Source organism: Drosophila tropicalis, unplaced genomic scaffold (genome assembly GCF_018151085.1).
Source record: "Drosophila tropicalis isolate 14030-0801.00 unplaced genomic scaffold, ASM1815108v1 contig_562, whole genome shotgun sequence".
NCBI lineage: Eukaryota > Metazoa > Arthropoda > Insecta > Diptera > Drosophilidae > Drosophila > Drosophila tropicalis.
Genome location: NW_027173037.1, coordinates 147,690 through 163,966, shown reverse-complemented (window position 1 = coordinate 163,966; position 16,277 = coordinate 147,690). Strand labels below are relative to the sequence as shown.

Genomic DNA, 16,277 nt, shown 5'->3' with positions numbered 1-16,277 from the left:
GAGAATTCAATTAGTGCACCTTTAATTTGTTGCTAAACAAGTTAAGTAACAAGAGGTAGCTACATATATACTATGAAGGTAGATAGGTACTTACCTAAACTATGTATGTAATTAATGAAGTCCTGGCATCGCATTACAGACAACATCTGCTTAACCCTTTCACCCTTCTAAAGTGAAGTTCTTTTTGATATTAAAGCACGCTTTTCACGCTTTTGTTGCTCGATGGCAACAGATGGCAAAACGTGAAAATTTTTCGGGTTGTCGGAAATTTTTGGCTATGGCATTGCCAAGCTGTTGCTCCTGGCAAAATAAATTTGTTGGTTTTGCGATTTGCCAAACAAAATGAGAACCAGCATATACATACATAGATAGATATATATACTTATATACATAGAAGTGTGCCCAGTGAACTGCAATTGATTTGGCTTTTTGACTGACATTAGGCCCAACAAATTTTGCCTCGAGTTCAGCGCACATTTTAACATTTAACAATCGCCCATCTCTTTCTAATTACTGGGTGGGACAAAGAGGACAATCATTGTCCTTTGTTTTTATTTGTTTTACGAGTTGTGGGCTGAGAGGGGAGTTGGAAAATTGCTTAAGCAAATGAAAATGATGACCACACATTTACGGTTTGTTTTGTTGAATTTGTTATTGGTTTATCTTGTGGTGTCCTTGTATGTGTATGTGTGTGTGTTTTAGGCTTATTATTGGTTAGCCTAATCAATCAATCAATTAATTGCCTGGATTGATTCAGAAGAGTCGTATAAGTCTATTTTTATAGCTAAAAGCCAACAGTTGTGGTTCCTTCGTCAAATGTTGTTGATGATTCCTTTTGTTTTTTTTCATGATGCTGATGAAATGAGTAAAGTTGAGCCAAAAAGGTTGTTCCAAGGGCTATAAACAGATCTCTATTAGCTTTAGCATAAGATTGGTGATTGAATTTTAACTGTCAAGAGAAGCGTATTTAGAGTTGAGCAAGCCACTAAATCAGAGTTTGCCCTTTGATTACATCAGATTAACATTTTTGATCATGTACTTGTACTAGATTGAATTATGTTAAATTATGTTTTCCGCCAGTTTAATTCTTTTATGGCTAAATACCACAATTATTGGATTTAGGTTTAAGTAGAAGACTTTCCTTATAGTTCTGTTCATTCGTCTGCTTGGCTCATAGCTAGCCTCTTGTGGATTTCACAACATCAGATAGCTCCACCAGAAGCGATCGGTAATAACTAAATCTTTTAATTGATGTCTTCTTTATTGAGCTTCTTTTGTCTTTTCCTAATTTAATCAATTTAGAACTGAAAAAAAGAGATAAATTAACATATTAAAATGTTACTCGAAAGTAATTGAAATTCCATTCCATGATATGACCAAAGCAACTCATGGATCCTTCTATGGGCAACTTGTACAGAAGTTTTAGCCAGAAACTTAAGAGTTTGTAAATTTTGTTCAAATTTCAACTTCTGGTTAACATTTGATGAATAAATTTATAATCTTTGCGTTTAATCTACCTTGTTTGTATTGTTTTCTTTGGTAAACTGAATAATATTACAACTTTATTCGTTTCTCATTTTTTCAATTTTCAGATCAAGCAACTGCATGAACTAAAAACCAATTGACTGTGCCACCTGAATCGTGTAACCATACAAAAGTTCTTGCTGTGTTCGTTTTTTTTCTTTCAGTCTTTCCTTTTTACCAATTTCCAAGAGAATTTAATCAAAAAGAAAAAAACTTGAAGATTGTTCGAGTGTGCGGAGAACATTGAGTGCGGTTCACCTGCTGGCTGCATTTTAAATAAACGAGGCAAGCAATCAGCTAAAAAACGAGAAGAGAGAGAGAGAGTAAAATACAATAAAACAAACAGAAGGAGAAAGGTCCCTGGACAAGATGTCGCAACATTTCACATCGATATTTGAGAACCTGCGTTTTGCGGCCATCAAACGTACGACAAATGCACAACAGCAGCAGCAGCAACAACAACAACAGCAGCAGCAACAAAAAACAGCCACGCCCCCACAACCAACTACTCCAGAACAAAGTAGAACCAAAATCAAAAATGCTCAAACAACGCCAACAGTAAATGGCAATGGACTCTTGAGTAAAAATCTTGACGGCGCAGTCGACTCATCCTCCAGTCATGAAGTGGACACAACCTCAACCACAGCGGTCGCGGCAACAACAGCAGCAGCAGCATCAGCAGGAGGAGTACCAATTGGGATAGGTGGCGGTGGCAGTGGCGGCGGCGGCGGCACGCCAATGAAACACCACAAGCGTGCCAGCATCTCAACAGCCTCGCCACCCGTACGCGAACGACGTGGCACCAACACAAGCATCGTTGTGGAACTAGATGGCAGTGGCACCAGCGGTGGGGGACAACAAGCTGCTTTTGCCTCAGGCAGTGGCACAGCATCCGGTAAAAGTTCACGCGAACTTTCGCCTTCGCCAAAAAACCAACAGCCAAGAAAAATGTCACAGGATTATCGTTCGCGTGCCGGCAGGTAAATATTGCATTTATCACATCTTGAAGATTGGGATAAAAACCAAGAGAACAGAAGTTCCCTACAAAAAAGATAAATAGTTGCTGAAAGATAGCTATAGTTAATGTAACATAGCCGTAAAAATAAGCCAAAGGCACAAATGTGCGTATACGTAATATTTATTTACTTGTTTTAAAGGGATTCCAAAAAGTGCGACTCAAAGAGTTATAAAGATGCAGACATCAGTTTTTATTTACAGTTTTATGCACTTATATGTAAATTTATAACACTTAGTTACTTAGACTAGTTAGCGACGAGCTATAGTTAAAAATTGGAGCCGAGTGATTCTTAATGTGCACGATATACTTAGGTTTATATAGCCATGTCCCTTCTTGACTATCTACTATTTGATAGTTTAATATATTTATAAACAAAACCAAGCATTTATACTATATATGTACATAGCTTCCTTAGCATCGATTATATCGGGATATCAGGGTTTGATTAACATGAAATGACTAGGCGAAACTTTATCACTAGTTTATTACTAGAGATTATCTTTATAATTTGCCCAAAATCAAATAGTCATATAAGTTGTAAAATTATGTGAAAATAGAATAAAGAGAAACTTCCATATAAAATAATTCTTTAATAAATAATTATTTAAAATAAAAAAACACAATATATTGCCAATTAAGATTAGATTCGACTGTTTTTAATTTGAGATACGTTAGCCAAGCTTAAGTTTTTAACCTCTTTCTGTATGAAAGTCTGATTTACATATAGACTCTTTATTATAGAGGTTCGTACAGTTTATGGTAAGGCATTTTTAGTAAGGTTTTGGAATATGACTTTGCCATTTTAAAACAGATTACTTTAAAAATTGATTATTCTCTTCATATCATCTCCCCCTTTCTCTGAAGACGAAATTTTTTGTAACTTTTTGCTGAATTTATTCACTTATACATTCAATATTTTGCTTCACAGTTTCATGCACTTGGACGACGAGGGACGGAGCTTATTAATGCGCAAACCCATGCGCTTGAAGAACATTGAGGGCAGACCCGAAGTATACGACACGATGCATTGCAAAGGTGGCGAGGTGAGTCACGTTTTTTGTGTCCATCTGGCAGAGTTCTTTGGTAATACACATAATTAGCTAGAAATGGAACTAAAAGCCAAAGACTTGTAGGTTAACTTTTGGATGTCCATGTGTGCCTGTGTGTGTGAGTTTGTGTGTGTTTGTTAGCCATGCACGAATGAATGTGCAATAAAAGGCTGTAAAACAATTCGCAAAATGTTTTCTTTCTCTTCGTCTGTTGCTTTTAGTGCGTGCAAAAAGTTTCTGTACTGTAAGAGAAAAGAACATTGCATACTTGTTGGAGTTGTTTAATACTCATGACGTTGTTAGTTGCCCATGTAATTGTTTATGTGTATGTGTGTGTGTGTGTGTGTGGGTGCTTGTGCCACTTCTGTTTGTTTGTCTACAATTTTAACGTTTACTGCAGTTTTTTGTGCCTTTTTTTTGTAGTTTTGTGTTTTATATAAAAAGTCTACATGTGCGTGAGGCTAACATGGAGAAGGGAATGATGCGATGGCGGGGATAGGGAGAGTACTATATGTGTCCTTCTTCTCTTTTGTCCTTTTGTGTTGGACAAAAGTTTTCTCAACGTAATGAAGTGGCTTGAAGTTTGTATGCATTAAAATTATAGCCAACTGTGTTGGCTTTCTGTCTGAGAGTTTACTCATGAAATTTGCGTGTGATCGCTCGTGTTTCAAACATTTTTGTTGAAATTGTTGTCGGTTTTGTTGGGCTTAGTAATTTGTTCTGTGGCTAACTTATAAATTGAAAGTTTTTCTTTAGCATTAAACGTAAACAGAGAAGAAGAGAACAAGCATATATCGCAGCTGGGGCCAAGTTACTATAAAATTTTACTTTAATATGGTCTTATGAATGAAATCAGTCCAAAACAAACTTTTTAACTCAGCAAATTGAAACTATTTGACAATGTGTAAATTTTGACTTATCTATTGTCTTTTAAGCTTTGGCATTCTTTTTTTTCTTTTTTGCTTACAATTCTCAACTACTTTTAGCGTTGAACCTATAATATGGTCATTGCTTTAATGAAAATTTCATTTAAATTTCAAAAATGTACGAATTTTTATAGAAAAAACATTTGTTTCAGTATTTTTAAGAACTTTTTTGTAGAATTTGAAGTTATACAAGGAGCATTGAATACTTAAAAACTGGTTAGGATCTAAAATATATCTTTCTTATGAGTTCATGCTCCTTTATGCAAGTAAAGGCCTTTTCATTCATATTATTTTTCTTCTAAAGACTATTTCTTACTTTTAAATCTATAAGGTTGATACCAACAACTTTTTACCCCAAAAAACATAAGACTTTGATAACATAATGGCTACGTAAGTGTAATAAATAATTCATACATCACTTAAGCCATTATATAAAATAATTGGCTTGACTCCAAATTGGCTCAGTGTTTTGCTCATTAGTTTTATGTGAAAATTATATAAACGACGAATTCAGCATTAAAGTCAACGGATTGCATGTCACCTAACCTCAATTAGCTAAGGAAACTGAAGCTAAAACTGTACTCACTAAGCACTGGTTCTTCCTCATTTATAGTTGCAGTTACAGTTACAGTTGCAGCTACAGTTAGAGCTATGCTAATTAAGTCAGCATCAACACCCGGGCAACGGAAATGGCGCAACGAATCCTTTTTTGCAATCAAATTTCATTTCCCTGCCTGCATCTCCTTCTCGTTTTGCATCTTCTACTTCTATACTCATAGTTCGCTTGCTTCTCTCATGCTTCCATTCTCAACATTTAAATGCGCTCACAAAATTATGCAATGGAAAAAAAATTTGCCCGAGATGCTGACTATTTGCCTGATTGCCTGCCTGGTTGCCAGCCTCTGCCAGCCTGCTTGGCTGCCACTTTATTTTAAGCACCTCGAACACTCTCTTAATTCTGCAAATTTCCAACAAATGCAAATTACTTAACCCCCTTCAACCCCTATTTCAGCCTCTCTGTCTCACAATCGTCCTATCCGTAACTCAAGGTAATTATAATAAAGCGTGTGAAAAACTTTTCTCAGGTTGCATTTGGGCATTTAAAAGGCAAATTAAACACATAGTTTACCATTAAGTTTAAACTGAAGTGGGTTTTATGTATGTATGTATGTGTCAGCCTTCCTTGTGTTTTTTTCCCCTTTTGTTTGCCTTTTTATGGCATACATAAAATTTAATTACCATAAAGTTGTTGTTGAGGTATTTAAATGAGTATTTATGATAAGCAAAACTTTTGCAACCGCAATTGAAGCTACATAAATTTATGTGATTCCCTTAAATGCATTGGGTGTCAAATGTAAATTAAGTCGTTTATGTTTAAACACTTGTAGATACATGACATATTGGTTCTTTAATATGAAAACATCCTGTATTAAGCAAAAGTTTTTCTTTTACTACCTCAATGAATAAAGTATTTCATTTTAATTTTACAATGTAAGTAGTTTTCCTTTGTTTTTCTTTTTCTTAAAATTTTCTTTTAATTTCATTTGTTTTCTGCATCTTGAATAGCATTTCTGCATTCTTTTATTATTTGCATTCAAATTTCATTTTCCAAATTATTCCGAAAGGTGAAAGCCAAGAAGAAAGTAAAATGTAGGAAGCCAGAAAACTTAACAACTACAAAATGATTTTCTTTTTTCTTCAAAGTTAAAGTTTGTCTTGGTTGACGGAGAGGAGAAAAGTAAACTAGTTACTTAAAAATGTTAAGAGAGATACTCGACTTTTAAAATACTTGTACAAAAGAATTCTAGTTAAGTTTTCCAGTTTTAAATTTTCAATAGGTTGATGGGACTTTTTATTTAAGTGATCGTACTTAAAATGAATTTCCATCTTAAAGATGGGCAAATTTATAGTTAATTTAGATTTTTATCTTTTAGTTTTCGGTTTTCAGAAATGTTATACACACATCTCGACCATTTTATTGAGGTCTTTAATGTTTATCTGATCTTTGTTTATAATTTCCTCCTTTTGGTTTTTGCTTAAAGTGTATCTCTGCATTCTTTATTGACTTTGCAAAAAAGTCGCTCTCTTACGAAGTCAGTAGAGAGCGATTTTTCTTTTCTTTCTTATATTTTTGTATATTTTTTTCGCCGCCAGAGAAGCCAAAGTAAGGAATTCTGGGGCTGGGGAGCAGGGGAATTGTTGATATCCGCTATATATTAAATACTTATATCCTTTGCCCCTCCCGCAAAATACCAATTGGCCGGCACGTGGCTGCACATGGAGGCGAAAGCAAACTTTAAGCGCTTTTGGCTCTCAGTGTGTTTGCATTTATTTGACGCTTTGCAGCTGCAACAATTTCCGTTTCCGGCGCAAGTTGTGGCAAGTTGTTGGTGTTGCTGTTGTTGCTGCTGATGTTGTTGTTTATATTTACATAAAACAATTTTGGACAAGTTTGAGTGGCAAACGCAGTCGGAGTCTGCAGTTCGGGCAATTATTTGCATTTTGCTTGGATAGCCAAATTCATTTGCCACGGCTCAAAATGAAATGGTTAAATGTTCTTGGTCGGCATTATGAGATTTCTACTCAACAATATACACACATACATGCACACAAAACTAAAGTCATTTAGGTGAAATAGAATTTCTCTGGGAATATGCTGTAACATGTTCTAGGTGTAAATAGTGAAAACTAAGTTCTTCTTGTTCTGCTTATTTGCTGTAGGTTTCACTCATTCTGCATAAATTTGTCTTGTGAACCAGCTGAGTGAAAATTGGCAAAGTTTATGCACAGAAGGACTCAGCTTGTATGAAAAGTAAAACCAACAGCAGCAACAGCAGCAGCAGCAGAAGGAGCAGTATGAGTAGCAACAGGAGGTGGAGGACATTTTTTATTGTTGGTGTTGTTATTGTTCCTGCAGACTGCACATGCAAATTAATGTTTGTGGTTTTTGGCTTAAACTTTTTCTAGAGACTGCAGTTTATTGTGGTTGAAATGTTTAAATTAACCATAAATTACATAGAGCTGCTATGTTTTTCAGCTTGTTGCGACTATATCAACATCAACACTTGATTAAATTTTCTTCTCTGAGACTCATTAATTTTGCGCATTTTAAAACAATTTGAAGACTAATTCAAGACAATTTTAGACTAAACACTAAACAAACGTTCTAATATAAGTATATATTAATATTGACCGTTTTATTTATAACGAATAGTTACTAATTCAACTACCTTTGAGAAAATCTACTTTAATAATATCATGAAAAATCTAAGATACCAAAGAAATGGACATTTATAGTTATAGTAAAAAGGAAACGCTGCAAAGTAGGCAACGAAATATGAATTAGTTATAATAAGTTTTAGACATTTTCGGTAAAACTATCTTAGAACTCATTGTAGAGTCCGATTCAGTGAACAATTTCAGGAAAAAGATTAACCCATGTAAGCAAATATCTAAACCAATTATTTAAAGAAGTTAACTTAATAAAATAGATATTAACTTTATAAAAATGGTTGAACTGCAAACTCATTAAAATTGTATGAGAATTTAAGAACATAAAAATCAAGAAATAATTATGCTACTTAATCTTTTTGTAACTGAATAGATATACATACATATATTGAGTAAGTTAATCTGTCTTAGTTGTAGCTGAAAAATCCGACTCATTAAGTCACTGGAAACGTATTTGCTACGTTTTGCTCCCACATACCGTTCTTAATTCGCTCTCAAAGTCAACCAAGTACTTGAGCCAAGTAGTCAGTACTTGCTACTTGCAATTATTTCCCCTCGAGGTGGTAAAACTGTTTGTATGAGAGTTATATAATTGTCGCAGGCATTGTGCCATGAAATTTTCTACCTTCTGAGAGGGAAAACACTTGAAGGATTTTTATGTGGCACACAGTCACTTTCTACTACTTCGGCGTCTTCGTCATCTTTTACGTCTGTAAGCCAATTCGAGAGCTCAACTGCCTGGAAAAACAAACTAATTATGACCGCGGGTGTAGCTTTTACCTTGCCGCCAGCCCTGTAAGAGACAGAGACAGAGAGAGAGGGCCAAGGCGTTGAGTAAATTAAACCGTCAGGAAAACAAGACAAGAAAAAGCAAAAGCAAAGGCAAAAGTAAAATAAAACAAAAACGAGAAAAGAAAACAGAGCTTACAGGCAAAGCATTTGCCAGTTCTCTGAGGTGAGCCATCCTGGGAAAATTTTCATCGTTATGTTGCAGTCGGTGTAAACTTGGGGATACCCTATAGAAAACTTATTAAACTAATCTCTTTGGCGAAATATAAGCTTAAATACTAAACATATATTTCCATCTCGTGAATAAATGGGAAGAGTTAATCCAACATGTTAAAGGAAACTGTTTCGCTATTGTCGCCTTTAATTCCGATGTTCAACATGGTTTTGCCTTGGCGGAAATGGCGATGATTAGATAGACAGATAGATAGACAGTTTGACAGACGCTTAGATAGCAGTCCGATGAGCTGCACAAGACGGCTAGACCGATTGGCAGACAGCTGGATAGACTGATGTCCGGTTCGAATTGTTAGGACAATCGAATAGACAGATAGATAGATAAATTGGAAAAACCGACGAGCTTCAATTGACCATTTAAGAGGGCAGGCTGCGAAGAAAGGAAATATTTTAAGTTTTTAAGATCTCAATAAACTCTTTCAAAGCATTGAATCTAGGGTATCAAAATTACAACGACACGCATCATAAAAAAACGAAAGAAAAATGGGATGAGAAAGAGGATGGAAGCTAAAGCTAAAGCAACATCCGCAATTGACAGTGAAATGCTTTTTAAACGTTTCAGTTGTTGCCTTTTATTTAATTTCAGTTTCATTGCCTCTTCATTCTCTTTAACTCTCCCCCTTGCCCAGCTCTTGTTTCGTTCTCTCTGCCAACTTGACATTCATCTTCATTTGTCGTTTTCTAACTGAAAATTGGCAATAAAAATTTAATTAGCCCAGATAGCAAAACCAAGATAAAAAGAGAAAGTGTGTGTGTGTGTGTGCGAGAGAGAGTGACAGAAAGAGCAATTATATTTTTTTAATTAAAGCTGTCAAAATATAAAGACATCTGTTTATATACATATGTACATATATGTATTATTATTCTTCCTTTTCTTGACTGAATGACTTATTTATTAATAATTATAATTTTTTTTTTGCTCCTTGTGGTCCTTTTCATGTTATCTACGTAGGTCTTAAGCTGTTCAAAGGCCACCTGCACAAGCAGCATAATGAACTTTGGCACTGCCCCAGTGGAAGCACGTAAAACCGATTTAGTCCTGGAACATGCCAAGGACTTTCTGGATCAGTATTTTTCATCTATTAAACGGTGCGTTTGTAACACCCTTGTAATTGCTTGCTCCTTTACTTGTATTCCTTTATCCTGCAAGTAGCTCCTCGTCGACTGCTCATGAAACCCGCTGGAAACAGGTGCGCCAAAGCATAGAAACCACAGGACATTATCAGTTGACCGAAACGGAGCTAATTTATGGTGCCAAATTAGCATGGCGCAATTCTTCACGTTGCATTGGTCGCATTCAATGGTCAAAGTTGCAGGTGAGTTCGAATCCCTTTATGATTTATCTACCTGACTCGTGGGGCAGGCTTTAATTACTATGTAGATGTGCGGCACGATAAAGCTGTAAAGTAGAAAGATTTGCAAAATATAAACTCACAAAGCTTTCAAAAAGGAGCTAGTTAAATATTCACAAATCCATAAAAGATATAAAAGGCTATACATTTATTTTTTGAGAATATTTTTAGTCGTTTGGTTGACCTGCTGGAAAGATTAGGGCATAGTGACATATCTCCGACGACATATCTCCGCCCAGTACATTTTCCTGGCGCAGATCATCGGCGGAGATAGATTTCGATATTTTGAATGACTTTAAGAATTTAAAAAGAAAATAATCCAAATTTGTCAGTGTTACCCACGTTACCAATGTTTTATCGTTTAATCAATAGAGTTAGATTCTTTCATTATGTGACCACTTTGAATGTAAACCGCAAACCATCTTTTACAAGTCGCCTCTGCAGATTCCCTTCAACTCACTCAATTTTCAATATAAATTGCAATAAAAATTTGTATAAGTGACCAATTTTGCATCGAATTAACTGATCTAGCATTCATTTTATACAATGAAAATAAAAGGTATAGTTGTTAAAGGATTGAAAATGTGTATTAAGAGGAAGAATATGAAATTTGCTTTCGTATTCACGACTATCCCGACTAACCATATTTTTGTATATTCTCAAAGGAATGTTTAATAAGTTTTCTGGCTAATTAGACAAAAAGACTTTGCCTAATTATCACAATTATTTAAGGCATTTTAAAACAAAAGCTGCGAGTTTTCAATAACTTTCTTAACGATCAAAACAACGCGACATTAAAGGCACATAGGAGTATTTAGCTCTTTCCGCCCCCAGCAATGTAAAACTAATTCTTATTGGGATTATAAACATTTGCAAGAGTATTTCAAACATCGACCAAGTCAAATTTTTTCATGGTGCACTTTTTTTATTTTTTTATACCGATTTTAGAAATTGTTTTACATGTAAATGTCCCAACGACTAATGTAAAATGAAATTTTTCACGACTCCAACTAAGTTATGCAGACGTAGATGTATTTACGTTTTAATGTGTGTGTGTGTGTGTGTGTGTGTGTGTGCACTTATAGTATCTGCAACAAATCATCATCATCACAATTCATCAACTCACATTAGGGATACAAATGCGAGTAGACCCACCAAAAATAGTCAAGTAAATTTGTCAGAGCACAAATCACAGACGACAGTCGACGTACCATATATGTACATATATATGGTCGTCATTATTCAAGATTTATGTGTATATGTGTGTGTGTGTGTGCGTTTCTACAACATGACAAATGTAAAAGGCGATAAAAAAAAGAACTGAAGCCATCCCCAAAATCCGAGGCGTGAAAACAAAGCAAACATTTGAAATGCAAATCCGACATAAATTTTAATTTTCACAGAGATTTATTCATACGTACACATACATACATACATATATAGTCGCATATACTTACATATAAACATATTCAAATTATAATGATCAGTAGTTGGCATAATAAAATGGCTGTCTCTTTGTGTGTGTGTGTGCCTAGCAATGTGTGAACAGATTTGCATTTACACTTGAATGATTTGCATGTGTGTGAGAGACAGAAGGCAGATAGACAGACAGACAGACAGAGGAACCTAAGCAGTCAAAAACTGTGATGCCTTTGCCTCTGACTCTCAAGTCACCTTGAAAATTTACTTGGCATCATAATATATACTACATATGTACATACATATTACTTGGTATAGCTTACTATCTTTTTAATCAGTTGCTACATTCAGATTTCCTTTATTGCATGGAGCCCAACTTACTTTTATCACGATTTTTTTTTTAAATTTCCAACTAATCTAATTTTCAAGTATTTAAGCTATGTGAACCCTTTTTACGCTTTAAATATTCCATATGTCCGAAACTTGGTTTTCATCTATTAAAATGATGCTGCATAAAACAAATTTTCTATGATAATTTTCATTTTATGCCATGACTTTTCATAAAAGTTTCAAAAGTTATTCCATAACACTTGAGAAAAACAAAAACCAAAAGGAAAACTTCACTCCAAATGAAATGAAACAAGGGTGTGCGTGTGTGCCTCCTTGAAAAAAAGGGTTCCCTTTTGAACTTAATTAGAAACAACCATCTAAAAAAAAAAAATGGGGACTCGGAAATGAATTCTAGTTTCAAGTGGGCCCCCAAAAAACATAGAAAATCCATAAAGCCAAGTGTAAGTACTTGCCTTCAAATGATAAACCGCAAAAAAACAGGTGTGAAAACACACACACACAATGGTCAGAAGATAGGCCAACAGAGAGAGAGAGTGAGTTAGAGCGAGACAGTAGAGCGAGTGAGAGAATGAGAAATTGCAAAAAATTCATTGAAGCGAAATAATTGAAAAAGGGTTTCAATGTTTGAACAAGTTATAAACAACCTCTAACTCATTCTCTTTACACATATAAAGTTGAAAACTGGGAACTGAAAGTGGGAAAACAAAGGCAAAGCAAATATAGAAGTTACATAGAAATTTATGTCACATTTATCATACGCCCAGTAGCCAGACAAAAACAAAAAAAAAAAACAACAAATTCTAAACTCTATTCTTTTTAGTAGATTCTCGACTTGGAGATACTCTTTACCAAAACATTAGTAGACTTTAAAGGATTCTCTTTCCTCACATATGTACATATCACATATGTAAGATTATGGCTGGTAACGAAGTAGGCCTGGTTAATATCAAATTAGCGAAACTTCTCTTTATTGTGAAACAATTTTATTCTGCCAGAATACCTCAGCAAGGAAAACACATATCCTTATACCCTTAATGCTGTTTACAGGGTACTAAAAGCTAAAAAAAACGAAACTGATTTTCACTTTCTCTCTCTTTTTTTTTGTTTGTGTTTTTTTTTTTTTTGACAAAGTTCGGGTCACTATGTTATTTTCATGTAAAGCAATTGTTATGCGTATTGTTTGAATGTTTTGTGCGTTTTAAATATTTTAGTTAATTTAAACTTTTGACCAGTGGGCGTGATGGGAATGCATAGGTCTGCCAATCAAGGGAAATTCTTTTTTGCTAGAGTTCACATTTGTAGCTTCAAGCTATTATTATAAACTTTTATTTTTGTGTATATTAAAAAAAAGTATTTTCTCGTATTTTTCCAGGTCTTTGATTGTCGTTATGTGACTACCACAAGTGGTATGTTTGAGGCAATTTGCAATCACATCAAATATGCAACCAATAAAGGCAATTTGAGGTAAGCATTGATGCAGGTGAAAACAAAATTAAATTTGATTCCATTTTTTTTTTCGTTAACTATGGTGGAATGTAGCGTAAAGAAATAAGTTTTTATTTGGATTTTTTTGTTTAAATATATATTAAATATTTATAAAAGACAGATAAGTTCTGTATTTATAAGAGATAAACGGCATATTTATAGAGAGTTGGTAAGGTAAAAAAAATATCATATCATGGCAATATCAGTGCCGGATTAAGTCAATAATTTATGAATTGGTTAATGGGCCTTTTTTTAGACTGTATTTTTGACTATTTTTAATCGATTTGAAAAGGTTATATATATTAGTCAGAGTTACGTATATTTTAAAATAACTTTAAATGCTTCGATAGTTGACAAAATTAATTTGTATTAAAATTTTAAAGAAAATCATCATAATATTTTTCAAAAATTTTTCTAAAATTTTACTTTTTGAGACTTTAAAGCAGATTAAAAGACATTTTTCTAAATTAAAAATATAGACAAATATTTTCCAAATTCTCCAAAAATTTACTAACATAGAGCTTCATGAAATTAAAGAGAATTCAAAAGTATTGAAATGAGTTATCACGAAAATCGGTTAAACTTTAAATATTACAGATTCGCAAAACAAAAATAAGTAAACATTAAATTAACTTTTAGTGCGAGCGCTTAGCATTTTCTAATAATGTTACTTGGTGAAAACTAAAACAACCAAATTATCTGGCCTGTCTGGCCAAAATAGACAATCCTTTTTATCTTAAGGATATTATTGAAATTGTGGATCTAATATTTAATTTTTTGACTGACATTTATATTGATGAAGAAATGCCTTCTTTCAAACAGATCAATTTTGTTTTTGCCCAATGTACTTAAATTTGTTATCAGGAAAAAGTTAAAACAATTTCTCAAGCACTTATTGTTAGTAAAAAGAAGCATTCGTCATCCAAATTGAAGAATTTTTCATTTAAATTTCTAGACATTTAAGGAAATTATGATATGACTTGCTGTATTAGCCCATTAAAGTACTTAAAAGATCGCTAATGATTTTTAGCTTCAATGTTAGTCTTTTTTAAGGATTTCAGCGATTAAATGTTTACTGTGGAGTTTTGTCTCCTTGTCTTTGAAAGTCCACTACATTTCCTTCAGGTTGTCTTCAACCACGACTTCATCCTTTTCGCCGTTTTCGAGCTTTCTTTCTAATCTAAGTATGTTAAGAATGGAAGAATTGGTAGTTTTTGGAAGAATTGGTAGTTTTTGTCAAATTCAATTCAAAAATTCCAAACTCTAACATAAAGTGCATTATAGAGAAAGAGTATAATGCAATAAGCTTCTATATTATGCAATATGGATTTGTATAGAAAAAGTAATATAATAATATACATAAGTCTAAATTTTTAGTTGTCTTCTGTTATACCGAACTAAGTATCCAATGTCCAAATTGTGATGACTCAATTAGAATCAAAATTTTTCAGGTTGTAAATTTGCTTAACCAAAATAATGAGAACAAAAATAGTTAGATTCAATTTTAGAGTGAAAATCTTCACTTATTCCAAGAAATTGAATGCCCGGCCCCAGCCATATCATCCGCTTATAATAATTAGTTCAAATGCTCGCTAATCTTTAGAAGCTTTTCCATAATATTCAATATTTTCCATATGCTCTTTGTTGTTCGATATTTAACATAAAGCCATATTAACCGAAACATGCCACAGTTTAATCTACTCAATTCATGGTATTAGGCATTGAAAGTTTTTGGCAAATGTTTGGCCCAAAAATGATTGCCAAATAATTTTGCCAGCTAATTGGCAATGAATTGAGCGACGTGAGTGGGTCGATGGGAGCGATAGAACGATATGTTGGCCGATGATGTGTACCAAGTGAGGCGGCCCAGCCATTTGTTGGCATAAATATTTGAAGAGGATGTGTATTCTGGCTTTCACCCTTTCTTACCTCACCTCCCTGCACCCATAGTATTTTAGGCTTTGTGTTTGCACTTTTCACTTTAGCTAGAAACGTTATGTTGAGTGTGAAAACTTGTGTGCCTTCAACTTTGTTGAACTTTAAAGTTGTTCAAAATAAAGGGTACATTTTTGGTTGAACTTTATAAGCAGTATATATATATAAATTGTTTGATAATTTTGCACAAAATTTGATAGTTTATTGAGACTTTTGGCATTTTGCTTGTTTACAGATCGGCCATCACCATATTTCCACAACGCACAGATGCCCGTCATGATTATCGCATTTGGAATAGTCAACTTATATCCTATGCGGGCTATAAGCAAGCTGATGGCAAAGTTATTGGTGATCCCATGAATGTGGAGTTTACAGAGGTAAGAAATATAAGAAATGAAATTAATAAATTGCCATAAATTAAATACTAGATGGTTAGGCTTAGACTAGAAATACAAAAGGATTGATTAGTTGCTGCATTTTCAATGATTTTGATTAAGTCAAGTTTAGTTGAAAACATTGAAACTCTAATAAGCTTAAGTTAACGAGAAGAACTTAAAGCAGTAAAATATTAAAGGAATTATTAGCTTGAAGATAATCCTTTTAGGTTCTTAGTAGACATATTATGTTGTTATATCATTTACGTACATAAACACTTGAGTAATGTTTTGTCTTAAATTAAAGCTACTACTTATTATCTATGCAATTTTAAAGGCAACAGGCAAATAGCTTATACCCGTATTTCATGTTTAAAAACTGAAATAATATTTTAAATCTTAAAATATTTGGTTGAAGCTTAACAGCTTAAAATTGAGAGTCCTTTGAGCTTGTTGTAAAATTTTCACAGGAAAAAAGGACATGCATTAGCCTACACTTAATGGGCATTTGTGAATAGTTTATGGGTGTTCATAATGGATTCATGGTTGAATCGGTTTACAACAATTTGACCCCCGTAACAATTAGGCTA

At 33.8% G+C, this 16,277-nt stretch overlaps 1 protein-coding gene across 4 annotated transcripts in view; it reads left to right on the top strand.

The window, feature by feature from the left end:
- Positions 1–16,277, top strand: part of Nos (Nitric oxide synthase) — a 47,180-nt gene that overhangs the window by 7,327 nt on the left and 23,576 nt on the right. For 3 of the 4 annotated variants that reach the window (XM_068287464.1, XM_068287466.1, XM_068287463.1), the window contains exons 2-7: positions 1,593–2,504; positions 3,471–3,585; positions 9,724–9,860; positions 9,925–10,087; positions 13,266–13,357; positions 15,549–15,690. In XM_068287464.1, coding sequence (XP_068143565.1) covers positions 1,894–2,504; positions 3,471–3,585; positions 9,724–9,860; positions 9,925–10,087; positions 13,266–13,357; positions 15,549–15,690 — 1,260 coding nt within the window. In that variant the 5' untranslated portion in view covers positions 1,593–1,893. The remainder of the gene's footprint in view (positions 1–1,592; positions 2,505–3,470; positions 3,586–9,723; positions 9,861–9,924; positions 10,088–13,265; positions 13,358–15,548; positions 15,691–16,277) is intronic. The other variant, XM_068287465.1, reaches the window with a different exon arrangement.